Source organism: Nomascus leucogenys, unplaced genomic scaffold, assembly GCF_006542625.1.
Source record: "Nomascus leucogenys isolate Asia unplaced genomic scaffold, Asia_NLE_v1 001050F_57458_qpd_obj, whole genome shotgun sequence".
Classification (NCBI taxonomy): Eukaryota; Metazoa; Chordata; class Mammalia; order Primates; family Hylobatidae; genus Nomascus; species Nomascus leucogenys.
In genome coordinates this window covers 1,155-29,151 of record NW_022097840.1, presented here as the reverse complement: position 1 = coordinate 29,151, position 27,997 = coordinate 1,155, and the positions used below count along the sequence as shown (strand labels likewise).

Genomic DNA, 27,997 nt, shown 5'->3' with positions numbered 1-27,997 from the left:
GCAGGAAAATCCGTGGAGACAGCAGATCCAAGAAGCGGCGATGCTTGCGTAGAACCCTGTACGTGCTTCCTTTGGCCTGTCGGTAATGTGATTGGGGGTTTTTTTTTTTTTTAAGTGAAGTCTAAAGAACTGAAATGTTTTGCTCTGTAATCATGAACCAGGATAGAAGTGAGAACTCAGGGAAGAAGAATCTGAATGAGGAACTGTCTGACCTGTAACAAATTTAACATGTCACGTTCCCTCTGAGACAGTGCACATCCTCCTGAAGGGTCTCCAGGCAGAAGAGACGCATGAACCTGTCAAGAAAAAGAGCCGGCCGGGCGTGGTGGCTCATGCCTGTAATCCCAGCACTGTAGTAGGCTGAGGTGGGGGGATCATGAGGTCAGCAGTTCGAGACCAGCCTGGCCAACATGGTGAAACCCCATCTCTACTAAAAATACAAAAATTAGTCAGGTGTGGCGGTGGGCGCCTGTAGTCCCAGCTACTCGGAGGCTGAGGCAGTGGAATCACTTGAACCTAGGAGACAGAGGTTGCAGTGAGCCGAGATAGCACCATGGTACTCCAGCCTGGGTGACAGAGTGAGACTCCGTCTCCAGAAAATAAATAAGTCAACCAAGAGGGCTGGATACGCAGTGGCTCACATCTGTCATCCCATCACTTTGGGAGGCCGAGGCAGGAGGATCACTTGAGATCAGGAGTTTGAGACCAGCCTGGCCAACATGGTGAAACCCCGTCTCTACTAAAAATACAAAAATTAGCCAGGCGTGGTGGCAGGTGCCTGTAATCCCAGCTACTTGGAAGGCTGAGGCAGGAGGATTGCTTGAACCTGGGATGTGGAGGTTGCAGCGAGCTGAGATTGTGCCATTGCACTCCAGCCTGGGCGACAGAGCAAGACCATCTCCAAAATAATAATGATAATTAATAATAATAAGTAGTGCAAGAGAAGTACACAAATATTCCCAACATTTAGTGACTCAGCAGAGGGGGCCAGTATCGTGGAACAGGACTTCTACACCTGTTACCACCACCTGGGGAGTTGTATCTGAATCTCAACGTCAGGCCCACCCAGACAGAACGTGCATCTCTAGGGTGCCACAGGAGAGTCTGTCCAGAGCCCAGAAACACCTGCAAGACCCAGAAGCAGGCTCCAAGAAGCGGGGTGCCACAATCCAGTGGGGTAAGCGGCCACATCCCTATGTCATGTGGGCTACAGATGAGCGGGGGTGCGGGGCAGGAGAAGAAGAAACAGGTGTGGCCTACATGCTTTTACTTCCCCTTAGCAAGAGAGGTTCCTCTTGCGGAGGAACGGTCTGAGAGACACAATCTTTTTTTTTTTTTTTTGAGTTGCAATCTTGCTCTGTCACCCAGGCTGGAGGGCAGTAGTACGATCTCAGCTCACTGCAACCTCCCGCCTCCCAGGTTCAAGCGATTCTCCTGCCTCAGCCTCCCGGGTAGCTGGGATTACAGGCGCCCGCCACCACGCCTGGCTAATTTTTGTATTTTTAGTAGAGACGGGGTTTCACCATATTAGCCAAGCTGGTCCCGAACTCCTGACCTCAGGCGATCCACCTGCCTCAGCCTCCCAAAGTGCTAGGATTACAGGCATGAGCCACTGTGCCTGGCTGAGAGACGCAATCTTTCAGAGAGGAGGTTTGGAGCAGGAACCTCAGGGTGGACAGATGGTTCCCACCAAGTGCAGACACTTGAACTAAAGATGCTACAAAGGCCGGGTGCAGTGGCTCACGCCTGTAATCCCAGCACTTTGAGAAGCTGAGGTGGGCAGATCACCTGGGGTCAGGAGTTCGAGCCCAGCCTGGCCAACATGGCAAAACAGCGTCTCTACTAAAAATGCAAAATTAGCCTGGCATAATGGCGGATGCCTGTAATCCCAGCTACTTGGGAGGCTGGAGCAGGAGAATCACTTGAACCCGTGAGGCGGAGGTTGCAGTGAGCCGAGATTGTACCACTGCACTCCAGCCTGGGCGACAGAGTGAGACTCCGTCTCAAAAAAAAAAAAAAAAATGAAATACGTTAGTTTGGGACAACTCAAAGTGGGGGCTTCCAGGCTATAAATGAATTTAAACATTTTCTGGTTGGCAATTGGTTGAGTTTGTAGCTCCTCCTCCTCCTCCTCCTCCTTCTCTTCTTCTTCTCCTTCCCCTTCTTTCTTCTTCTTCCTCCTTCTCCTCTTGCTCCTTCTCCTCCTTCTTCTTCCTCTTCTCCTTCTTCCTTTTTTGCATAAAGAAGTATCAAGTAAGAGTAGTTTCACTGCCCTAAAAATCCTCTGAGGTCCATGTATTCATCCCTCCCTCTGCCCAACACCCACCAACTCCAGATCTTTTTACTATTTCCATGATTTTGTCTTTTCCACAGTTCCCAAGTGTTAGAATGACTCAGTCTGCAGCCATCTCAAAGTGGCTTCTTTCCCTTAGTCATAAGTATTTAAAATTCATTCATGTCGTTTTATGTACTCACCCTTTTTTTCTGCCTCTTTTTTTTTTTTCACTTGCCTTTTATAGCTGTTGCAAAAGTCAAGATTTCAAAAAAAGTATAAAAGAGCAGGGCCGGGCGCAGTGGCTCATGCCTGTAATCCCAGCACTTTGGGAGGCTGAGGCAGGTGGATCACGAGGTCAGGAGATCGAGACCATCCTGGCTAACACGGTGAAACCTAGTCTCTACTAAAAATACAAAAAAAAAAATTAGCTGGGTATGGTGGCAGGTGCCTGTAAACCCAACTACTTGGGAAGCTGAGGCACAAGAATGGTGTGAACCTGGGAGGTGAAGGTTGCAGTGAGCCGAGATCGTGCCACTGCACTCCGGCCTGGGCGACAGAGTGTGACTCTGTCTCCAAAAAAAAAAAAAAGTACAAAACAGCGAAACAAAAAAACCAGTTACGAAAATGAAAACCTGAGCCATCCTTTCTTATTTTATTTCCCCAAATCCACTAATTATTAACAGAAAGTAAAAGCTATCAGAAATGAATAAAAGTGACTGCAATTTCCTTGAAATGTGTTAGAACCCGCTGTGTCAGCTATGGGTTCCCTCGTGAAGGTCAGCTGAGCCATTACCCATGAACCATGGAAGCTTGACTGTAGATTGACAATCTTGAGATGCCAAAGATGTCCACATCCTAATCCCATGTGGGAGACAGAATAATGGCCCCAGAGATGTCCATATCGTAATTATCATGTGGTAGAATAATGGCCCTGCAGACCTTCCCCAGCCGGCCATGACCCCTCATTTGACCAGGTCAGCAGCTGACCACCATCCTGGGTTTGTTTCCCCAAATCACCTCCCTGGGGTCCCCTGCCAGGAATGTCCTGGGAGAGCCACCCTTCTCACTGTGTGACATTTTCTCTCCTGCAGCTCTTCCCTTCCCTCTGACCAGCACGATGCTTCTCCTGGTGACAAGCCTTCTGCTCTGTGAGTTGCCACACCCAGCATTCCTCCTGATCCCAGAGAAATTGGGTAAGTATGGAAACCTGGCTGAACCTTCCCTGCGGCCCCTGTTTAGATGTCCTGCATCTGGAGACCTATCTGGATCCCTGGGTCCATCTGCATTTCATCTCTAATGTTTATGAGGGACCCAATAAGCACTGGCCAACCCACCAGAAGCTCAGAGCTCCTCTTGTCCTCACCTCCTTTTCTGCTGTTAATTCCCATCCACCCATTCTACGGATGAGAAAACGGAGGCTCAGAGACCTCCATAGTTTAACCCAACCACCATCCTGGCCCAGTGATGGGGCCAGGATGAGGACCCAGGTCTGCATGGGGCCAAAGTGTTTCTTCCTGCCTGCCTGCCTTCCTTCCTGCCTTTTTCCACCCTCCCTTCTTCCCTCCCTTGGTTCCTTCTCTTCCTCCTGCCCTCCCTCCTTCCATCCTTCCTTCTCTCCTTCCTTCCATCCTTCTGTCCCTCCTGATTCATTCTTTCTTTCTCTTTCTTTCTTTCCTTCCTTCCTTCTTTCCTTCCTTCTTTTTCTTTCTTCCTTCCTCCCCTCCTTCCCTCTCTCTTTCTTCCTTCCATTGTTTCTTTCTTTCCTTTCTTCTTTCCTTCCTTGCTTCTCTTCCTTTCTTTCTTTCCTTCCTTCTTCCTTCCTTCCTTCCCTCCTTCCCTGTCTCTTTCTTCCTTCCATTGTTTCTTTCTTTCCTTCCTTCCCTACCTTTCTTCCTTCCTTCCTTTCTTTCTTTCTCTTTCTTTCTCCTTCTTTGTTTCTTCTCCTTGTTTCTTTCTCTTTGTTTCTTTCTTTCCCTCCTTCTTTCTTTTTCTCTTTCTTTTTCTTTCTTTTCAGAGTCTCCCTCTTCTTGCCCAGGCTGGAGTGCAATGGCTTAATCTCAGCTCACTGTAAACTCAGCCTCCCACGTTCAAGCGATTCTCCTGCCTCAGCCTCCCTAGCAGCTGGGATTACAGGTGCCTGCCACCAGTCCCAGCTAATTTTTTGTATTTTTAGTAGAGATGGGGTTTTGTCATGTTGTCCAGGCTGGTCTCAAACTCCTGGCCTCAGGTGATCCACCTGCCTCAGCCTCCCAAAGTCCTGGGATTACAGGCGCCCGCCACCATGCCCAGCTAATTTTTGTATTTTTAATAGAGGCGGGGTTTTGTCATGTTGGCCAGGCTGGTCTCAAACTCCTGGCCTCAGGTGATCCCTCACCTCGGCCTCCCAAAGTGCTGGGATTACAGCTGTGAGCCACTACACCCAGCCTCTTGTTTTTTGACTTCTTAATAACAGCCATTGTGACTGGTGTGGAATGACAGCTCATTGTGGTTTAGATTTGCATTTCCGAGAGGGACCCTCTTGACTGAGGGTGTGAGGGTCTGCTTCAGGAAAATATTTCCAGGTTTTTGTGACCTGGTTCAGGGAAGACAGGCAAAGACAGCTTTCTGTTTCTGCAGTTTTCTCAAATTCCTTCAGCTTTATTTTAAACTGCCAAAGTTCCATAATTTGGGAAGCGTGTTCAGAGCCACATCACTCTGGATAAAGAGCCTTTGCCTGTTCTCATTCAAGCGGTTTTCTTTCTCTCTCTCTCTCTTTTTTTTTTTTAAAGACAGGATCTTGCTCTGTCACCCAGGCTGGAGTGCAGTGGCATGATCTCGGCTCACCGCAGCCTCAACTTTCTGGGATCAAGTATCCTCCCACTTCGGCCTCACAAGTAGCTGGGACTACAAAAATACACCACCACACCAAGCTAATTTAAATTTTTTTTTACTTTTAAAGAGATGGGATCTTGCTATGTTGCCAAGACTGGTTTTTGATTTTTTTTTTTTTTTTTTTTTTTTTGAGATGGAGTCTTGTTCTGTCTCCCAGTCTGGAGTGCAGTGGCACAATCTCGGCTCACTGCAGCCTCCACCTCCCAGGTTCAACCAATTCTCCTGCCTCAGCCTCCTGAGTAGCTGAGATTACAAGCACCCGCCACCATGTCCACCTAATTTTTTTGTATCTTTAGTAGAGACAGGGTTTCACCATGTTGGCCAGGCTGGTCTCGAACTCCTGACCTCAGGTTATCTGCCCACCTCAGCCTCCCAAAGTGCTAGGATTCAGGTGTGAGCCACCGCACCCGGCCAGTTTTTGATGATTTCTGCAGTAAACATCTCCATGTGGAGAAGGAGCAAGCTGGGACTACAGACGTGCACCACCACGCCTGCCTCATTTAAATTTTTTTTAATTGTTTTTTTTAAGAGATGCAATCTTGCTATGTTGCCCAGACGGATCTCAACCTGCTGGGCTCAGGTCAGTTTTTTGCCTCAGCCTCTAAAGGTGCTGGGATTAGAGGCGTGAGCCACCACCCCCAGTGTTCAGGTGATGTTTGAGTATTTCTGCAATAGAAATCTCCTTTTTCAGAAACAGCAAGGGGGCTGAGAAAAGGAGGGAAGATGGACAAGGGAGGAACAGATACCTGAGGATGTGGGACGTCCTGGGGCCATGTGGGTGACAGAGGAAAGTCAGCCCTGAACTTCACCTCCCAGAGCTGAGTGGGAGGAGGGAAAACAGGGCCAGCCGGGCGTGGTGGCTCACGCCTGTAATCCCAGCACTTTGGGAGGCCGAGGTGGGTGGAACACCTGAGGTCGGGAGTTTGAGACCAGCCTGACCAACATGGTGAAACCCTGTCTCTACTAAAAATACAAAAATTAGCTGGACATGGTGGTCAGCGCCTGTAATCCCAGCTACTCGGGAGGCTGAGGCAGGAGAATCATTTGAACCTGGGTGGCGGAGCTTGCAGTGAGCCAAGATCTCGCTATTGCACTCCAGCCTGGGTGACAGAGCCAGACTCCGTCTCAAAAAAAAAAAAAAAAAAAAAAAAGGAAAAGAAAACAGGAAAAGAGGAAATTCTGAATCCAGTGCCCGCTCCTTGCAGATCCGCAAACAGTGGTACCAGCTTCTAGTCTCAATGTGAGGTTTGACTCCAGGACGATGAATTTAAGTTGGGACTGCCAAGAAAACACAACCTTCAGCAGGTGTTTCTTAATTGACAAGAAGAACAGAGTCGTGGAACCCAGGGTGAGACGAATTTCCCATGGTCAACCCCTGTCCTTTACACCGCCCTTTCTGAGTTAAAAGCAACAGGGCCAGCAGGCTGCAGTGGCTCACGCCTGTAATCCCAGCACTTTGGGAGACCGAGGCGGGTGGACCCCCTGAGATCAGGAGTTCGAGACCAGCCTGACCAAATGGTGAAACCCCGTCTCTACTGCAAATGCAAAATTAGCCGGGCGTGCTGGTGCATGCCTGTAATCCCAGCTACTCGGGAGGCTGAGGCAGGAGAATTACTCGAACTTGGGAGGCGGAGGTTGTGGTGAGCCGAGATGGTGCCATTGCACTCCAGCCTGGGCAACAAGAGCAAAACTCTGTCTCAAAAAATAATAATAATAAATCAAATTAAATAAAAGCAAGAGGGCCATGGACACAACACAAGTGTGGTATTTGGAGAAATGTCAGAGCCACAATCTCAGGGGGACTGGGAAAGTGCTGTTGGCTCATGTCCGCAATGTGTACTGGCACCTGATTCCCTGAGGCAGAGTATATTTTACTGTATTTTAGCCCAAGAGTGTATTTTGCCCTAAGATAACAGAAATCGTGGCAAATGCAGTTGGATGTGCGTCTGGGTCTGTGGGGGAAGAAGGGTGGAGAAAACTAAAGTGTCAGTGACTTTGTCACTATGTCACTGTCCTGGTCCCCCAAGGGATTAAGGTCAGGGTTTTTGGAACACAGGAGACAGAGACAGAAGAGCGGGGAGAGGGGAGGGAAGGAGGGAGAAACAGAGAAAGAGAGAACAGAAGAGGAGGCAGAGGAAGAGAGAAATACAGATGATCGATGATAGATAGGTGATGGTTTATTGATTGATAGGTGATAATAGATTGAGAGATTGATAATCAGTTCTACAGATAGATGTTACACGGATGGATGGGTGGTCTTGCTATGTTACCCCAGATGACATACTTTTTTTTTTTTTTGAGATGGAGTTTTGCTCTTGTTCCCCAGGCTGGAATGCACTGGTGTGATCTCGGCTCACTGCAACCTCCACCTCCCAGGTTCAAGCGAGTCTCCTGCCTCAGCCTCCCGAGTAACTGGGATTACAGGCGCCTGCCACCATGCACGGCTACTTTTTGTATTTTTAGTAGAGACGGGGTTTCACCATGTTGGTCAGGCTGGTCTTGAACTCCTGACCTCGTGATCTGCCCCCCCACCCCCATTGGCCTCCCAAAGTGCTGGTATTACAGGTGTGAGCCACCGTGTCTGACCTTTATTTTTTGGAATGGAATCTTGTCTGTTGCCCAGGCTGGAGTGCAGTGGCGTGATCTCAGCTCACTGCAACATGTGCCTCCCGGGTTCAAGAGATTCTCCTGCCTCAGCCTCCCGAGTAGCTGGGATTACAGGTGCCTGCCACCACACCTGGCTAATTTTTGTATTTTTAGTAGAGACAGGGTTTCACTATGTTGGCCGGGCTGGTCTCGAACTCCAGACCTCAGGTGATCCACCAGCCTCGGCCTCCCAAAGTGCTGAGATTACAGGTGTGAGCCACTGCACCTGGCCTGTAGTCTGATACTTTCAGCACTGCTAGAGTATCAGATTGAGTTTTCACCTGCAAGCTGGTATTCGGCATATCCACTCAGAGTCTTCGGAGGAAGCGTAGGGAGACGATTTCACAAAGGGAGGCAGCCGTGTTTCGCCAAATCCAGGTAAAAACCAATACCATGGCCGGGCGTGGTGGCTCATGCCTGTAATCCCAGCACTTTGGGAGGGCGAGGCGGGTGGCTCACCTGAGGTCAGGAGTTTGAGAGCAGCCTGGCCAACATGGTGAAACCCTGTCTCTACTACAAATACACAAATTAGCTGGGTGTGGTGGCAGGTGTCTGTAATCCGAGCTACTCGGGAGGCTGAGGCAGGAGAATCACTTGAACCTGGGAGGCAGAGGTTGCAGTGAGCCGAGATCACGCTACTGCATTGCAGCCTGAAGAGTGTAGGAGACAGAAGGTTGTTTCCTAATCGGCTCTGTCTGGTTGCAACTCTTCAGCTCAGTAACAACGAATGTTCGTGCACATTTTGTGAAATTTGTCTACATGAAGGAGTCACATTTGAGGTTCACGTGAATACCAGTCAAAGAGAATTTCAGCAAAAACTGCTTTATCCAAACTCAGGTAAGCAAGACAGCTCAGTGATCTGTTTACAGCACTACCCCCCACCATCCCACCAGCATCAAAGTACACCTCGTTGAACTTCGGAGTGAAATTTATTTTGTTTCTGCCTCTTCCCAGAAAGGGAGAGTACCGCTGCTCACAATTTCTCCTGTTTCATCTACAATGTGGATTTCATGAACTGTACCTGGGCGAGGGGTTCGACGGCCCTCCATGACGTCCAGTATTTTTTGTACATACAAAACTCAAAGTAAGTGTTCACCTCATGTGAAGAATTATGAGGAATGCAGGGATGCAGGAAAAACCATGCTGGTTTTATTTGATTTGATTCGATTTTCCAAGGCATGTTCTTGCTCTGTTGCCCGGGCTGGAGTGCAATGGCACCATCTTGGCTCACTGCAATCTCGACCTCCTGGGTTCAAGCAATTTTCCTGCCTCAGCTTCCCAGGTAGCTGGGATTACAGGTGCCCGCCACCACATCCAGCTAAATTTTGTATTTTTAGTAGAGATGGGGTTTTGTCATGTTGCCCAGGTTGGTCTCGAACTCCTGACCTGAAGTGATCTGCCTGCCTTGGCCTCCCAAAGTGCTGGAATTACAGGCATGAGCCACCACACCAGGCTCCATATATTTATTTAGAGACAGAGTCTTGCTCTGTCACCCAGGCTGGAGTGTAGTGATGTGATCTCAGCTCCCTGCAACATGTGCCTCCCTCCCAGGTTTAAGCGATTCTCCTGCCTCAGCCTCCCGAGTAGCTGGGACTACAGGTGCACTCCATCACACCCATCTAATTTTTGTATTTTTAGTAGAGATGGGGTTTCACCATGCTGGCCAGGCTGGTCTCGAACGCCTGACCTCAAGTGATCCTCCCGCCTTGGCCTCCCAAAGTGCTGGGATTACAGGCGTGAGCCACCGCACTGGGCCTGTTGTTTTTTTGTTTTGTTTTGCGTTGTTTTGTTTTGTGTTTTTGTGTTTTGTTTTGTTTTCCTGATTGCTCTCTGAACACTTTCTAATCTTCCAGGAGAAAGAGGGAGATCCAGTGTCCTTATTACATACAAGATTCGGGAACCCATGTGGGATGTCACCTGGATAACCTGTCAGGATTAACGTCTGGCAATTACTTTCTGGTTAACGGAACCAGCCGAGAAATTGGCATCCAATTCTTCGATTCACTTTTGGACACAAAGAAAATAGGTGAGAATAACACATGATTTTCCTATTGTTTATAGGTGAAATGAAATTTGCCTTAAAATCTGTGTAACTGAGGCCAGGTGTGGTGGCTCACACCTGTAATCCCAGCACTTTGGGAGGCCAAGGCAGGCCAATCACCTGAAATTGGGTGTTGGAGACCAGCCTGACCAACATGGGGAAACCTCATCTCTGCTAAAAATACAAAAATTAGCCAGGCATGGTGGCAGGTGCCTGTAATCCCAGCTACTCGGGAGGCTGAGGAGAATCACTTGAACCTAGGAGGTGGACGTTGCAATGAGGTGAGATTGTGCTACTGCACTCCAGCTTGAGCAACAGAGCAAGAGTCTGTCTCAAAAACAAACAAAAATTTGTGTAATTTTGGTGCTGTAACAAATTAGAACTGAGCTGATTTAACTTTCCTTTTTTTGAGATACAGTCTCACTCTGTTGCCCAGGCTGGAGTGCAGTGGTGCAATCTCAGCTCATTGCAACCTCTGCCTCCCAGGTTCAAGCGATTCTCCTGTCTCAGCCTCCTTAGTAGCTTGGATTACAGGTGCCTGCCACCATGCCCAGCTAATTTTTGTATTTTTAGCAGAGACGGGGTTTCACCATCTTGGCCGGGCTGGCCTCAGTCTCCCAAAGTGCTGGGATTACAGGTGTCAGCCAACACACCTGACCTCCCTCTTTCTCTCCTTCCTTTTTTCCTTCCTTCCTGCCTTTCTTCTTTCTTCCCTCCCTCCCTCCCTTCCTTCCTTCCTTCCCTCCCTCCCTCCCCTCCCTCCCTCCCTTCTTCCCTCCCTCCCTCCCTCCCTCTTCCCTCCCTCCCTCCCTCCCTTCTTCCCTCCCTCCCTCCCTCCCTTCTTCCCTCCCTCCCTCCCTTCCCTCCCTCCCTCCTTCCCTCCCTCTTCCCTCCCTCCCTCCCTCCTTCCCTCCCTCCCTCCCTCCCTCCCTTCTTCCCTCCCTCCCTCCCTCCCTCCCTTCTTCCCTCCCTCCCTCCCTTCTTCCCTCCCTCCCTTCTTCCCTCCCTCCCTTCTTCCTTCCCTCCCTCCCTCTCTCCCTCCCTCTCTCCCTCCCTTCTTCCTTCCTTCCTTCTTCCTCTCCTTCCTTCACCTCCACTCCTTTCCTCCTTCCTTCCTCTTTTTGTTCATTTCTTCCTCATCAACATCTCTTCGTGTCCCAGTGCCCCACTCCTGGCTGGCCTCTTGGAGCCAGCCCCATATGCCCACACACTCTCCTCTTCCCAAGCCCACCGCATCCCACCCATGGACTCCTTCATCCCATTGGACATTCCCAGCCTCTTCAGGCTCAGGACTCCCACAGAAGTGTGACTCCTGCCCCCCGAGCCCATCCCCACCTCCCACCCTGGACCCCCTGCCTCAGTGGGTATCTCTCCTGTACATGGTAGCTGCCCCACCTCCACTTGGACCCAGTGTAGACAGGAGACCCTGCACCACCTCCACCTGGACCCAGTGTAGACAAAGAGGTGTCCCTACTCCACATCCACCTGGACCCGGTGTAGACAGGAGGAGACCCTGCACCACCTCCACTTGGACCCAGTGTAGACAAAGAGGTGAAGAGGTGTCCCTACTCCATGTTCACCTGGACCCAGTGTAGACAGGAGGAGACCCTGCACCACCTCCGCCTGGACCCAGTGTAGACAAAGAGGTGTCCCTACTCCACATTTACCTGGACCCAGTGTAGACAGCAGGAGACACTGCCCCACCTCTACCTGGACCCAGTGTAAAGGGGGTCCAGCCCCTCCACACCTGTGAGTATTTCTCATCAGGCGGGACGAGAGACTCAAAAGAAACAAGACACAGAGACAAAGTATAGAGAAGAACAGCGAGCCCAGGAAACCGGCGCTCAGCATACGGAGGACCGGCACCGGCACCAGTCTCTGACTTCCCTCAGTATTTATTGATTACTATTTTCACTATCTCGGCAAGAGGAATGCGGCAGTAGGACAGGGTGATAATGGGGAGAAGGTCAGCAGGAAAACATGTGAGCAAAGGAATCTGTGTCACAAATAAGTTCAAGGGAAGCTACTATGCCTGGATGCACACGCAGGCCAGGTTTGTGCTTCTCTCCACCCAAACATCTCAGTGTAGTAAAGAGTAACAGAGCAGTATTGCCGCCAGCATATCTGGCCTCCAGCCACAGGGCGGTTTTCTCCAGTCAGAATAGAACGAATGTACGATCGGGTTTTACACGAGACATTCCATTCCCAAGGGCAGGCAGGAGACAGAGGGCTTCCTCTTATCTCAACCGCGAGAGGCCTTCCTCTTTTACTAATCCACCTCAGGACAGAACCTTTATGGGTGTCGGGCTGGGGGACGGTCAGGTCTTTCCCTTCCCACGAGGCCATATCTCAGGCTGTCTCAGTGAGGGAAACCTTGGACAATATCCAGGCTTTCTTGGGCAGAGGTCCCTGCGGCTTTCAGCATTGTGCATTGTGTCCCTGGTTAATGAACAATGGTGATGACTTTTACCAAGCATACTGTCTGCAAACATATTGTTAACAAGGCACATCCTGCACAGCCCTAAATCCCTTAAACCTTGATTCCATACATGTTTCTGTGAGCACAGGGTTGGGGCTAAAGTTACAGATTAACAGCATCTCAAGGCAAAACAATGGTTCAAAATACAGATCGAAATGGAGTTTCTTACCTTCCTTTTCTACAAAGACACAGTAACAGTCTGATCTCTCTTTCTCTTTTTGTTTGTTTGTTTGTTTTTCTGAGACAGAGTCTCACTCTGTCGCCCACCCAGGCTGGAGTGCAGTGGCACGATCTCTGCTCACTGCAAGCTCCGTCTCCCGGGTTCACGCCATTCTCCTCCCTCAGCCTCCTGAGTAGCTGGGACTACAGGCACCTGCCACCACGTCCGGCTAATTTTTTTGGATTTTTAGTAGAGACGGGGCATCACCGTGTTAGCCAGGATGGTCTCGATCTCCTGACCTCGTGATCCGCCCACCTCAGCCTCCCAAAGTGCTGGGATTACAGGCGTGCACCACCGCACCCAGCCCCCTGATCTCTCTTTCTTTTCCCTACACAAAGTAGACAAAGAGGTGTCCCTACTCCACGTTTACCTGGACCCAGTGTAGACAGGAGGAGACCCTGCCCCACCTCCACCTGGACCCAGTGTAGCCAAAGAGGTGTCTCTACTCCATATCCACATAGACCCCGTGTAGACGAAAGGAGACCCTGCCCCAACTCCACCTGGACCCAGTGTAGACAAAGAGGTGTCCCTAGTCCACATCCACCTGGACCCAGTGTAGACAGGAGGAGACCCTGCCCCACCTCCACCTGGACCCAGTGTAGACAGGATCTCTCAGGTTCAGAGGTGTGTCCTGCGCCCTCATTATAGAACGATTCAACCCTCCCGGCAATGTCACTGTACGTTGCAACACGACACACTGCCTTGTACGGTGGAAACAGCCCAGGACCTATCAGAAGCTGTCGTACCTGGACTTTCAGTACCAGCTGGATGTCCACAGAAAGGTCGGTGAGAGCTCCCCGGGGCTGGGCACCAGGAGGGAGGCGTATGCGACACGGCCACAGAGGAGCCTGGGAATCCTGGGGAAGTGGCCTGGGGGAAGGATGGGTGGGTGGTGAGCGGTGACTCTGGGGTGAACGCACTTCGGGTAGCAGAGGAAGAGGTGAAGGGTCTGTGGCCTGTGAAGCCACCTTGAAGGAGGTTGCAGGGAGGATGGACAAGGATGATCCTGCAGCCATGGAACCAGGAAGTCGACTGGGAGGTGTGGGGGACGATGCCACAAGCAAGGGAGAGCCTCTGCTCCACCTCCAGCTGGACGCAGTGTAGACAGAAGGAGACCCTGCCCCATGTCTACCTGGGCCCAGTGTAGATAGGAGGAGACCCAACCCCACCTACACCTACACCCAGTGTAGATAGGAGGAGACCCTCCCCCACCTCCACGGAGACCCAGTGTAGACAGGAGGAGCTCTTGTCCCACAACCGCCTGGACCCAGTGTAGACAGGAAGAGACCCTGCCCCACGTCCACCTCGATCCAGTGTAGACAAGAGTAGATCTTGTCCCACAACCACCTGGACCCAATGTAGACAAGGAGACCCTGCCCCATGTCTACGTGGACGACAGGAGAATACCCTGTCCCAAGGCCAGTGGGACCTTTCTAGATGGGTTACAGGAAGATATCTGGCCAGGAAGAATTCTGTGTTTGCAGCTCCTCATCCTACCTGTCTTGTAGATTCAGGGCAGGAGGGAGACCTGCCTGCCACTCCTCGGGGACTCTTTCCCATTCGGTGCCCACACCAGGGGAGACACTGTGTGAACCATCTGAAGTGTTTTAGAAATGGAAACAGTGACCTTGTATTGTGTTTTGTTTGGTTTCTAGAATACACAGCCTGGCACTGAAAACCTACTGGTAAGTGAAACCACAGACCCTACGGACGACCCTCAGTGTAACCCAACAGTCCCCTATTCACCAGACCTAGTGTAACCCTACAGTCCCCTACTCACCACACCTAGTGTAACCCTACAGTCCCCTACTCACCACACCTAGTGTAACCCTACAGTCTCCTACTCACAACCCCTACAGTTCCCTACTCATGACCCCTAGCGTAACCATACAGTCCCCTACCCATGAGCCCTGGCATAACCCTACAATCCCCTACTCACCACACCTAGCATAACCCTACAGTCCCCTACTCACGACCTCTATAGTCCCCTACTCATAACCCCTAGTGTAACCGTACAGTCCCCTACCCATGACCCCTGGCATAACCCTACAGTCCCCTGCTCACCACACCTAGCGTAACCGTACACTTCCCTACCCATAACCCCTGGCAGAACCCTACAGTTCCCTATTCACCACCCTGGCAGAACCCTACAGTCCCCTACTCACGACCCCTACAGTCTCCTACTCATGACCCCTGGAGTAACCCTACAGTCCCCTATTCACGAGCTGTAGTGTGCCCTACAGTCCCCTACTCACAACCCCTATTGTAACCCTACAGTCCCCTACCCATGACCTCTGGCAGAACCCTACAGTCCCTTACTCATGACCCCTACATTCTCCTACTCATGACCCCTGGGGTAACCCTACAGTCCCATATTCACAAGCCCTAGCATGACCCTATAGTCCCCTACTCACAACCCCTAGTGTAACCATGCAGTCCCCTACCCATGACCTCTGGCAGAACCCTACAGTCCCCTACTCATGACCCCTACAATCTCCTAACCATGACCCCTGTCTGAACCCTACAATTCCCTATTCACAACCCCTGGCGGAACCCTACAGTCCCCTACCCATGACCCGTAGTGTAACTGTACAGTTCCCTACCCATGACCCCTGGTGGAACCCTACAGTCCCCTACTCATGACCCCTAGTGTAACTGTACAGTCCCGTACCCATGACCCCTGTTGGAACCCTACAGTCCCCTACTCACGACCCCTAGCATAACCCCACATGACTCCCGGTGTAACCCTACAGTCCCCTACCCATGACCCATGTCTACCTGGACCCAGTGTAGACAGGAGGAGACCCCGCCCCACCTCCACCTAGACCCAGTGTAGACAAGAAGGAGAGCCTGTACCACATCTACCTGGATCCAGTGTAGACAGGAGAATACTCTGACCCACATACAGTTGAACCACTCACAACCCTAGCATCACCCTACAGCCGCCACGAACCCAGCGTAACCCTACAGTCTTGGTTTACGGGACTCTTAAACTGTGGCCCAGGGGTGGACACGGTGGGTCGTGACCCTGAACCGGAGGATGCAGATCTCACATGGGTGAGGGCCCCCTCATAGTTCTCACTGGGCAGGGTCTGCTTTTGGCCTCAACCTTCATGTCCCAATGGTTGGAATATTTACACTCAGCCTGTTCTACTGATTTTCCCATTTTACTCCTCTTTCCTCTGAATGGGTTAAAAATATATTCCAGTGACTGTCTAAGGAAATTATATCTCCCTCTAAAATGCTTTTAGAGTGAGTACTGTTTGCCGGATATTTACCAAGTCTTGCAGCCACTCTGACCCTCAGTATCCTTCTCTGTCCAATGCGTATGCTAGACTTGGGGATCTTAATATCCCTTGCTAAACTCTCCATCTGAAGCTCTGTTAATATCAGTTGTTGCTCCTGAATCATTTATTTATGTATGTATTTATTTTTGAGACGGAATCTCGCTCTGTCCCCAAGGCTGCAGTGCAGTGGTGCGATCTTCGCTCACTGCGACCCCCACCTCGCAGGTTCAAGTGATTCTCCTGCCTCAGCCTCCCTGGTAGCTGGGACTACAGGTGCCCACCCCTACACCTGGCTAAAAATTTCTGTTTCAAAAAATAAAATTTTAGGAAGGCACGGTGCTCAAGCCTGTCATCCCAGCACCATGGGAGGCTGAGGCGGGCAAATCACTTGAGGTCAGGAGCTCAAGACCAGCCTGGCCAACATGGAGAAACCCTGTCTCTACTAAAAATACAAAAATTACCCATGCCTGATGGCGGGTGCCTGTAATCCCAGCTACGCAGGAGGCTGAGGCAGGAGAATCGCTTGAACCCAGGAGGCGGAGTTTGCGGTGAGCCCAGATTATGCCATTGCACTCCAGCCTGGGCAACAGAGCAAGAGTCTGTCTCAAATAAAATAAAATAGGCTGGGCGCGGTGGCTCACGCCTGTAATCCCAGCACTTTGGGAGGCCGAGGCAGGTGGATCACGAGGTCAGGAGTTTGAGACCATCGTGGCTAACATGGTGAAACCCCGTCTCTACTAAAAATACAAAAATTAGCCGGGGATGGTGCTGGGCGCCTGTAGTCCCAGCTACTCGGGAGGCTGAGGCAGGAGAATGGCGTGAACCCGGGAGGCGGAGCTTGCAGTGAGCCGAGATTGTGCCACTCCACTGCAGCCTGGGTGACAGAGCGAGACTCCGTCTCAAAAAAATAGATAGATTAGATAGATAGATAGATAGATAGATAGATAGATAGATAGATAGATAGATAAAATAAAATAATTTAAAGCCTACATCACCCAAATTTTCCCAACTTGTCTCCCATCCAAATACTAATGAGGCTTGACTCTGCTTAGCTTCCAAGACCCAATCTGACCAAGTGTATTCAGAGTGGTAGAAAAAAAAAGAAAAAAAAAAGGAGAAAAAAATTTAAAAGACAAAAGAATGAAAAAGACAACCTTTTCCTCCATGCAGAAGACATCTATCTCTAACTTTCTTTTTTCCTCCAAAGATTAATGTTTCTGGTGATTTGGAAAATAGATACAACTTTCCAAGCTCTGAGCCCAGAGCGAAACATAGTGTGAAGATCAGAACTGCAGACGTCCGCATCCTGAATTGGAGTTCCTGCAGTGAAGCCACTGAATTTGGTAAGCGTTGGGTGGAGGTAAGGGATGTTTGTGCCGTCTGCCACCACCTTGGAGCAGGCACAGAGGTCAGGTGCTCTGTCCTGGGCGCTGATACTGAGTTGAGAACGTCTCTGGGAGTTGTGTCAGGCTCTGAGTTTATCGCTGAGGCTCAAAAGAAGGAGGTGGTCTCATACTAGGTCAAGCAACATTGCTTTGCTGATGTTTTTTCAGGACAGATGAGCTAGGCTCCCTTAATAACCAGAGAAGGGCCGGGCACAGCGGTTCACGCCTGTAATCTCAGCACTTTGGGAGGCCGAGGCGGGCGGATCATGAGGTCAGGAGTTTGAGACCAGCCTGGCCAACATGATGAAACCCCATCTCTACTAAAAATACAAAAACTCAGCCGGGTGCAGTGGCTCACGCCTGTAAACCCAGCACTTTGGGAGGCCAAGGAAGGTGGATCACAAGGTCAGGAGTTTGAGGCCAGCCTGGCCAACATGGTGAAACTTCATCTCTACTAAAAATACAAAATTAGCCCGGTGTGGTGGCAGGTGCCTGTAATCCCAGCTACTCGGGAGGCTGAGGCAGGAGAATCACTCGAACCCCGGGGATGGAGGTTGTAGTGAGCTGGGATCACGCCACTGCACTCCAGCCTGGGTGACAGAGCAAGACTCCATCTCAAAAACAAAAACAACAACAACAACAAAAAAAACCAAACAAAAAAAACTAGCCAGGTGTGGTGGCACATGCCTGTAATCCCAGCTACTCGGGAGGCTGAGGGCAGAAGAATGACTTGAACCTGGGAGGTGGAGGTTACAGTGAGCTGGGATCACACCACTGCACTCCAGCCTGGGTGACAGAGCAAGACTCCATCTCAAATAAATAAATAAGTAAATAAATAAAAGCAAAAGCAAAAACTAGCCAGGCGTGGTGGCACATGCCTGTAATCCCAGCTACTCCGGAGGCTGAGGGCAGGAGAATCATTTGAACCCGGGAGGCGGAGGTTGCAATGAGCTGGGATCACACCACTGCACTCCAGCATTTGCCACTATGAAATTTGTACACAGGCTTTTCTGTGGATGTTGATCCTTCCGTGGGTACTTAGGTATTACCTGGGATGGAATGACGCGGTTATATCGTGCATCAGTTGTGTGTGTTGGTCTGGACCGTGGAACCCTGGGCCTGTGGTCATTTTCTTCCAACTCTAATAAAGTCCTTTTTTTTTTTTTTTTTCTTTTTTTTGACACATAGTCTCACTCTATTGCCTGGGTGAAAGCGCAGTGGAGCTATCTTGGCTCACTGCAACCTCCCTCTCCACAGTTCAAGTGATTCTCCTGCCTCAGCCCCCCAATTAGCTGGGATGACAGGCAGCTGCCACCACACCGGGCCTTTTTTTTTTTATTTTTTATTTTTTTATTTTTAGTAGAGATGGGGTTTCTCCATGTTGGCCAGGCTGGTCTCGAACCCCTGACCTCAAGTGATCCACTTCGGCCTCCCAAAATGCTGGGATTACAGGCTTGAGCCATCATGCCCACCCTTTTTATTTTTTAATTATTTATTTATTTGAGATGGAGTTTTGCTCTTGTTGCCAAGGCTGGAGTGCAATGGTGCGACCTCGGCTCACTGCAACCTCCACCTCCCGGGTCCAAGCAATTCTCCTGCCTCAGCCTCCTGAATAGCTGGGATTACAGGCATGTTGCCCCCATGCCCGGCTAATTTTATATTTTTCGTACAGATGGGGTTTCTCCATGTTGGTCGGGCTGGTCTCCAACTCCCAACCTCAGGTGATCCGCCCGCCTCAGCCTCCCAAAGTGCTGGGATTACAAGCATGAGCCATTGCGTCTGGCTTTATTTTTTTATTTTTATTTTTTCTTTTGAGACGGAGTCTTGCTCTGTCACCCAGGCTGGAGTGTGAGGGTGCAATCTCGGGTCACTGCAACCTCCACCTCCCGGGTTCAAGCGATTCTCCTGCCTCAGCCTCTTGAGTAGCTGGGATTACAGGCACACGCCACTGCGCCCAGCTAATTTTTGTATTTTTAGTAGAGACGGGGTTTCACCATGTTTTTCAGGCTGGTCTCGAACTCCTGACCTCATGATCTGCCCACCTTGGCCTCTCAAATGCTGGGATTACAGGCATGAGCCACTGCACCTGGCCCAATTTTTTTTTCAGACAGGGTCTCACTCTGTCCTGCAGACTGAAGTGCAATGGCATGATGACTGCTCACTGCAGCCTCCACCTCCCTGGGCTCAGGTGATCCTCTGACTTCAGCCTCCCACACCTAGCAAATTTTTTAATATTTTTTTGTAGGCCAGGCTGATCTTGAACTCTTGGGCTCTAGTGATCCTCCTGCCTCAGCCTCCCAAAGTGCTGCAAACACAGGTGTGGGCCACCGTCCCCTGCCCCACTGTCCTTTAATCTTCCCTCATCAGGGCTGGTTCCCTCCTGCCAGCTCAAAGGCTCCTCCCCATGGACCCACATAACTGTCTCCTTCAAGAATCTGCTTGAAGTTGCGGGGCGTGGTGGCTCATGCCTGTAACCCCAGCACTTTGGGAGGCCAAGGCAGGCGGATCACCTGAGGTCGGGAGTTCGAAACCAGACTGACCAACATGGAGAAACCCCATCTCTACTAAAAATACAAAAATTAGCCAGGCACAGTGTCTCATGCCTGTAATCTCAGCACTTTGGGAGGCTGAGGTGGGCGGATCACCTGAGGTCGGGAGTTCGAGACCAGCCTGGCCAGCATGGAGAAATTCCATCTCTACTAAAAATACAAAACTAGCTGTGCGTGGTGGCGGCCACCTGTAATCCCAGCTACTCAGGAGGCTGAGGCAGGAGAATCGCTTGAATCCAGGAGGTGGAGGTTGTAGTGAGCCCAGATTGTGCCATTGCACTCCAGCCTGGGCGACAAGAGCGAAACTCTGTCTCAAAAAAATAAAATAACCGCCTTGTTCACTCATTCGGGTCATAGCTCAAGGGTCACCTCCTCCAAACAGCCTTTGCTGGCCCCCTGTCTGGGTCTCCCACATCCCCACACCCTGCCCCCATCAACCCTGTCTGCAGGCCTCTGCTGACTCACCCGACTTGAGAGGTGCTTAGAAGGTTCTGCTGTGGTTCTCACACACAGGAAGGTGTGACTGCCTGCTCCCACCGGTGCCTGGAGGAAGAGGGAGGAGACCTCCCAGCCCAGACAACCTGAAGGCTGATAGTAACAACGGCTGACAAAGACTGACCTAAAGTTTCTGGTCCAGGGCTAAAGTTCCTCCATGCCATCCACCACCACTTGACCGATGAGACCGCAGTGGCTCTGAGATGTCCCTGAATCCTTGCCCAGGGACAAAGGACCACATAGAGCAGGGGTCAGCCCACCTATTCTTTTAAGGGCCAGGGAGCAAATACTTTCAGCTTTGGAGGCCAGCCACTGCAAGCAGCCACTGGCTGGGCACGGGGGCTCTCCCAGTAATCCCAAGGCTTTGGGAGGCTGAGGCGGGAAGATCACTTGAGGCCAGGAGTTAGAGACCAGGCTGAGCAACATAGTGAGATCCCTGTCTCTACTGAAAAAAACCTTAAAACTATTACCTGGGCATGGTGGCGTGTGCCTGTAATCCCAGTTACTCAGGAGGCTGCGGTGGGAGGATCCCTTGATCCTGGGAGGCAGAGACTGCAGTGAGCCCTGTTTGTGCCACTGCCCTCCAGCCTGCATGGCAAGGTGAAACCCTGTCTCAAAAAGAAAAAGAAAAAAAAAGATGCTGGGCGCAGTGGCTCACACCTGTAATCCCTGCACTTTGGGAGGCTGAGGCGGGCGGATCACCTGAGGTCAGGAGTTTGAGACCAGCCTGGCCGACAAGACAAACCCCGTCTCTACTAAAAACACAAAGTTAGCTGGGTGTGGTGGTGTGCACCTGTAATCTCAACTACTCCGGAGGCTGAGGCAGGAGAATCGCTTGAACCTGGTAGGTGGAGGTTGCAGTGAGCCGAGATCGCATTGCTGCCCTTAAGCCTGGGTGACAGAGCGGGACTGCGTCTCAATTAAAAAAGAGAAACAAAACAAAACAAAGGCGGGCTGCGGTGGCTCACGCCTGTAATCCCAGCACTTTGGGAGGCCAAGGCGGGCAGATCACAAGGTCAGGATTTCAAGACCAGCCTGGCCCCACGTGATGAAATCCCATCTCTACTAAAAGTACAAAAAACTGGCGGGGGGCAGTGGCTCATGCCTGTAATCCTAGCACTTTGGGAGGCCGAGGTGGGCGGATCATAAGGTCAGGAGATCAAGACCATCCTGGCAGATACAGTGAAACCCCGTCTCTACTAAAAATCAAAAAAAAAAAAAAATTAGGCAGGCTTGGTGGCGGGCACCTCTAGTCCCAGCTACTCGGGAGGCTGAGGCAGGAGAATGGCGGGAACACAGGAGGCAGAGGTTGCAGTGAGCCGAGATCGCGCCACTGTACTCCAGCCTGGGTGACAGAGCGAGACTCCATCTCGAAAAAAAAAAAAACATACAAAAATTAGCTGGATGTGATGGTGGGCACCTGTAGTTCCAGCTACTCGGGAGACTGAGGCAGGAGAATCACTTGAACCTGGGAGGCAGAGGTTGCAGTGAGCTGAGATCGTGCCACTGCACTCCAGCCTGGGTGACAGAGTGAGACTCCATTTCAAAACAAACAAACAAACATACAAAAAATTAGCCGGGCATGGTGTCGCATGCCTGTAATCCCAGCTGCTTGGGAGGCTGAGGCAGGAGAATGGCGTGAACCCAGGAGGCAGAGGTTGCAGTGAGCTGAGATCCTGCCACTGCACTCCAGCCTGGCGACAGAGCAAGACTTTGTCTCAAAAAAGCAAAAACAAAAACAAAACAACCCACATGTATTCACTGAGCAGCGCTGGATCCCACTCATTCATCATCCTCTGGTATCTACTGGTACTGCCCCCATGCCAGCCCTTCCATGGGATAGGTGGCCTGCTTAGCACAGCTGGGCCTTCTTTGCCCACTGCTGTCCCCCCCCCCCTCCCCCCCCCCCGCCAATCATGCCTGTGTCCATAGAAGAGTGTTTTTTTTGTTTTTGTTTTTTGTTGTTATTATTATTATTTTTTATTTATTTATTTTTGAGACGGAGTCTCGCTCTGTCGCCCAGGCTGGAGTGCAGTGGCGCAATCTCGGCTCACTGCAAGCTCAGCCTCCCAGGTTCACGCCATTCTCCTGCCTCAGCCTCTCCGAGTAGCTGGGACTACAGGCACCCGCCACCACGCCCGGCTAATTTTTTTGTATTTTTAGTAGAGACGGGGTTTCACCGTGGTCTCGATCTCCTGACCTCGTGATCCGCCCGCCTCGGCCTCCCAAAGTGCTGGGATTACAAGCGTGAGCCACCGCGCCCAGCCGTTTTTTGTTATTATGATTTTTTTCTTTTTTTCTTCCTTTTTTTTTTTTTTTTGAGAGGGAGTCTCGTTCTTTCGCCCAGGCTAGAGTGCAGTGGCGCTATCTTGGCTCACTGCAAGCTCCGCCTCCCGGGTTCACGCCATTCTCCTGCCTCAGCCTCCCGAGTAGCTGGGACTACAGGCGCCCACTACTGTGCCCGGCTAATTTTTGTTGTATTTTTAGTAGAGACAGGGTTTCACCGTGTTAGCCAGGATGGTCTCGATCTCCTGACCTCATGATCCACCCGTCTTGGCCTCCCAAAGTGCTGGGATTACATGGCGTGAGTGACTGTGCCCAGCCTATTTTTTTTTTTTTTGAGAAGGAGAGTCTCCCTGTGCTGCCCAGGCACAATCTCAGCTCACTACAACCTCCGCCTCCCGGGATCAAGCAATTCTCTGCCTCAGCCTCCCAAGTAGCTGGGATTACATGCGTGCGACACCATGTCTGGCTAATTTTTGTATTTTTAGTAGAGATTGGCTTTCGCCATGTTGGCCAGGCTGGTCTTGAACTCCTGACCTCAGGTGATCCACCCGCCATGACCTCCCAAAGTGCTGGGATTACAGGCGTGAGCCACCGCGCCTGGCCTCTCTTGTTCTTTTTTCTTCAACAGACTTTGCCTTTATGGGGAAAAGAAGATGCCACAAGCCCCAAATCTCATCTGCCCATCATCTTAACGGCCCTGGCAGGAGTCAACACCTCTTTCCAAGGTGGGGGCACCAAAGTCCCAGGGAGGTTCTCATTCGCCCAGCCTGGGTCACATGTCCTGGTTGAACCAAGGGCTGTGGCCTGGTAAGGGGATGCCCGGATTGGCCAGGCTGGGATCACATGGTTGTATGGAGTGAGCCAATTGGGTGAAAACTCATGGTCGGGATGGGCGCGGTGGCTCCCTGGGTGTAATCCCAGCACTTTGGGAGGCCGAGGCGGGTGGATCACAAGGCCAAGAGATCGAGACCATCCTGGACAACATGGTGAAACCCTGTCTCTACTAAAAATACAAAAATTAGCTGAGCGTGGTGGTGCACGCCTGTAATCCCAGCTACTCGGGAGGTTGAGGCAGGAGAATCGCTTGAACCCGGGAGGCAGAGGTTGCAGTGAGCCGAGATCACACCACTGTGCTCCAGCCTGGGCGACAGAGCAAGACTCCATCTCAAAAAAAAAAAAAAAAAAAAAGTACAAAACATGAGCCGGGCATGGTGACGCACACCTGTGGTCCAAGCTACTCAGGAGGCTGAGGCAGGAGAATAGCTTGAACCTGGGAGGCAGAGGTTGCAGTGAGCTCAGCTCAGGTCACGTTATTGCGCTCCAGCAGAGGTGACAGAGTGAGACTCTGTCTCAAAAAAAAAAAAAAAAGAAAAGATGGCCGGGCCTGGTGGCTCACGCCTGTAATCCTAGCACTTTGGGAGGCCAAGGTGGGCAGATCACGAGGTCAGGAGTTTGAGACCATCCTGGCTAACACGGTGAAAACCCGTCTCTACTAAAAATACAACAAAAATTAGCCGGGCACAGTAGCAGGCTCCTGTAGTCCCAGCTACTTGGGAGGCTGAGGCAGGAGAATGGCGTGAGCCTGGGAGGCGGAGCTTGCAGTGAGCCGAGATAGCGCCACTGCACTCCAGTCTGGGCGAAAGAGAGAGACTCCTTCTCAAAAAAAAAAAAAAAAAAGAAAAAAGAAAGGAAAAGAAAAGAAAAAAGCCAAGAGAGGGGATGGCAATGCTAAGAGATGGAGAATTGGACACATTCTTGTGACACTGATTGAGGTCCTGGATCCAGCTGTGTCTGAAACCCGCCAGACCACTAGGGCTCAACCAAGGGTGATTACACTCCCAGGGGACACTCAGCAATGTCTGGAGATATTTTTGGTCACCATGACTAGCTGGGGATGCTACGGACGTTGACTGGGTGGAGGCCAGGGTCATTGCTCAGCACCCTGTGTGCCCAGGACGGCCCCCACCCTAGTGAATGGTCCTTTCTGGAACATCAACGGTGCTGAGAGGGGTGGCCTTGAGTTAGATCTATCCCTAAATCTTTCAGTTCCATGAGCAAAAAATTCCTGTTGTTTAAAAAGGAGCCAGTTGTAGTTTCAATTTCTGTCACTTGCAACCAAACGATTCTTGTTTTTTTTTGTTTTTTTTTTTTTTTTTTTTGTTTTTTTTTTTGAGGTGGAGTCTGGCTCTGTTGCCCAGGCTGGAGTGCAATGGCATGATCTCGGCTCACTGCAAACTCTGCCTCCCAGATTCAATAGATTCTCCTGCCTCAGCCTCTTGAGTAGCTGGGACTATAGGCGTGCGCCATCATGCCCGGCTAATTTTTGTATTTTTACTAGAGACAGGGTTTCACCATGTTGGCCAGGCTGGTCTCGAACTCCTGACCTCAGGTGATCAGCCTGCCTCGGCTTCCCAAAGTGCTGGGATTACAGGCAAGAAGCCACTGCACCCAACCCTGCTCCCTCACTTCTGTTTCAAGTCTGCCGGTCCCTCTTGCAACCTTTCGGACATGAGAAGGCCTGCAGGGAAGGGAACGCACTCTCCACCCATTGCAACCCCCACCCCCCAGTTAGCGCCTCCTGGAACCCAGATTCCCACTTGTGCCCTGTAAGATGCTGGCCTGGGCTGAGCGCGGTGGCTCACGCCTGTCATCCCAGCACTTTGGGAGGCCGAGGCAGGTGGATCACCTGAGGTCAGGAGTTCAAGACTAGCCTGGCCAACGTGGCAAAACCCTGTCGCTACTAAAAATACAAAATTCAGCCGGGAGTGGTGGCAGGCGCCTGTAATCCCAGCTACTGGGGAGGCTGAGGCAAGAGAATCACTTCAACCCTGGCCGAGGTTGCAGTGAGCCAAGATCGCACCACTGCACCCATGCCTGGGCAATAAGAGTGAAAATGTTGTTTCAAAAAAAAAAAAAATGATGCCAGGGCTGGGGCTGAGGAGTCCTAGTTTTCCCCAAGTGCCTGTGGGATGCAGCAGAAACTGGCCCTCACAGGAGGTGGTCAGACTCCGCAAAGTTCTCCAAATGCCCCCAGGCCCCTCCATTGCCCAGCCCTCCCGTGCTACTGGCACCTAGAATGAGTCAGCCAGGAGTGGCCCTGGCTTCTGTGGAATTTCCGTCGGGGCCAGGCAGTGGGTCTGAGGTGAAGGTCCAGGAAGTCCCCGCACAGGTGACAGCAGCACTGGGCTGACCACTGCGTACACTCAGGGCAGCCGTGGTGGGGCCTGGAGCCCGTTCCACCTCCTGGGACCCTTGCCCCGCACTCATGTGGCAGGGGCCTGCCCGAGAAGGGCCAAGGTGTCTGTGTCCTAGGCTGCTCCAGCATCCGTCTTCTTCATGGCCTGGGGGCCCCCTCAGGGTGTCTCTGTTCTCTGTAGTGGACCTGGCACCTGCAAGTGGGGCCTGGCCCTAGGTGGCACTGAGAAATTCATCTCGGATGAATACATGGCCCCAAGCTGCCCTCCCACCTTGCAGCCCCATCTGAGGATCCAACGGCCCTACCCTGCCCCGGCCCTTTGCTCTAGCCCCAGCCCTGGCAGAGCAGATTAGCCCTGGCAGTATCTCCTCTGGTGCCCTACTTCTGCCCGTGGCTCACCGCCCCGGGGACAAAGCCACAGGACTTGGCATTTGAGGCCTCTGCTCCGTCGCCTTTTCGTGGCCTGGGGGGGGTGCAGCGTACCGGGTTGGGGGCATCCTGGGGTCATCTCCCCCTCCCTCGCATTTTCTGTAGCTCAATCCTGGCTCGTGATGAGCACTTGATAGAAAGTTCAGGCCGGGTGCGGTGGCTCACGCCTGTAATCTCAGCACTTTGGGAGACCGAGGTGGGAAGATCATTTGAAGCCAGGAGTTCAAGATGAGCCTGGGTAACACAGTGAGACCCCTTCACTACAACAAATTTATTTATTTGTTTGTTTGTTTATTTATTTATTGTTGAGACGGAGACTTGCTCTGTCGCCCAGACTGGAGTGCAGTGGCGCGATCCCGGCTCACCGCAACCCCTGCCTCCTGGGTTCAGGCAATTCTCCTGCATCAGCCTGCCGAGTAGCTGGGATTACAGGTGCGTGCCACCATGCCGGCTAATTTTGTTTTTTTTGTTTGTTTGTTTGTTTTTAGTAGAGAAAGGGTTTCACCACGTTGGCAAGGCTGGTCTCAAACTCCTGACCTCAGGTGACTCACCCGCCTCGGTCTCCCAAAGGGCTGGGATTACAGGCATGCACCAACGCGCCTGGCCAACAAAATTTAAAATTAACCAGGAATAGTGGTGTGCCTGTCATGCAGCTACTCTGGAGGCTGAGGAGGGAGGATTGCTCCAGGCAAGGATTTCGAGGGTGCAGTGAGCCGAGATCGCGCCACTGCACTCCAGCCTGGGCGACAGAGCAAAACCCTGTCTCAAAAAGAAAAAAAAAAAAGAAGGTCAAAGTTTGGCTCTTCTCTTTCTTTCTTTTTTTTTTTGAGACGGAGTCTTGCTCTCTCTGTCACCCAGGCTGGAATGCAGTGGTGCGATCTTGGCTCACTGCAACCTCCGCTCCCTGGTTCAAGCAATTCCCTTGCCTCAGCCTCCTGAGTAGCTGGGATTATAGGCACCCGCCACCACGCCCAGCTAATTTTTTGTATTTTTAGTAGAGACAGGGTTTCATCATGTTGGCAGGCTGGTCTCAAACTCCTGACTTCAGGCAATCCACCCACCTTGGCCTCCAGAGTGCTGGGATTACAGGCGTGAGCCACTGTGCCCGCCAAGTTTGGCTCCTTTCTTCATCTTTGGGGCCGTTCAGCCTCCTCTGGCCTCAGTCTTACTACCAGATGAGCCTTCTGATCTGAAATTTGGTCCCTGTGCCTCACCACATCCAGTACACCTCTAGCCCCCCGAGACTGTACCACTCCATTGCTCTAGAACCTCAATGGCTCCCTGGTGCCCCCAGAATACAGGCCATATCTAGCTTCCAGGCCCTCCAGGGTCCGATCCCTCTTTCCCAGTCCATCTATCCTCACACCTGGCCCCGCACACTCTCCCTGAGTTTTTGTCCCCGCTGAGACTTTGCGTGTGCAGTGCCTTCTCCTGTTTATCCTCCCCTCACAGGGGAGCAACCAGCAGATTGCTGATCTTCCTTCACCCAGTCTGCCCTGGGTGCCTGACCTCAGGACACAGCCCTGACCCAGACTAGGCTGCTGCAGCCTGTGCCCAGCCTGGGGTGCTACGTCAGGGGTGTCACTGGGCCCTTCAACCCAGCTGTCCTAGCGTCAGTGCGGAGGTGGGAAGGCCTGTCCCACGTGGAATCTCAAACCCGTCAGACAGGTTTGCTGTTCCCTAAAGTTGTCTTGGCACAGAGGCTGCCCTGACCTGGCCTGGCAGGATCTCACTCTGGGACTGGCCCTGGTCAAGCAGGTAGCTGCAGGGCCTGGGAACACTCCGGCCGGCACCGACCTGAGGGCACCCTGGAGCAGGTGGCCCTGACCGAAGGGAGG

The 27,997-nt window shown here is 51.6% G+C and overlaps 1 protein-coding gene across 1 annotated transcript; it reads left to right on the top strand.

Annotated features, from left to right (window-relative positions):
- LOC115834378 (granulocyte-macrophage colony-stimulating factor receptor subunit alpha-like) lies at nt 1-27,997 on the top strand (the record flags this gene model as incomplete). Its single annotated transcript, XM_030809130.1, has 12 exons — nt 1-82; nt 3,367-3,468; nt 6,352-6,494; nt 8,506-8,629; nt 8,747-8,876; nt 9,646-9,818; nt 13,181-13,314; nt 14,188-14,217; nt 17,027-17,173; nt 24,715-24,798; nt 26,059-26,209; nt 27,918-27,997. Coding segments are annotated over exons 2-12 (1,272 nt in total), but the record flags the coding sequence as incomplete, so codon positions are not given.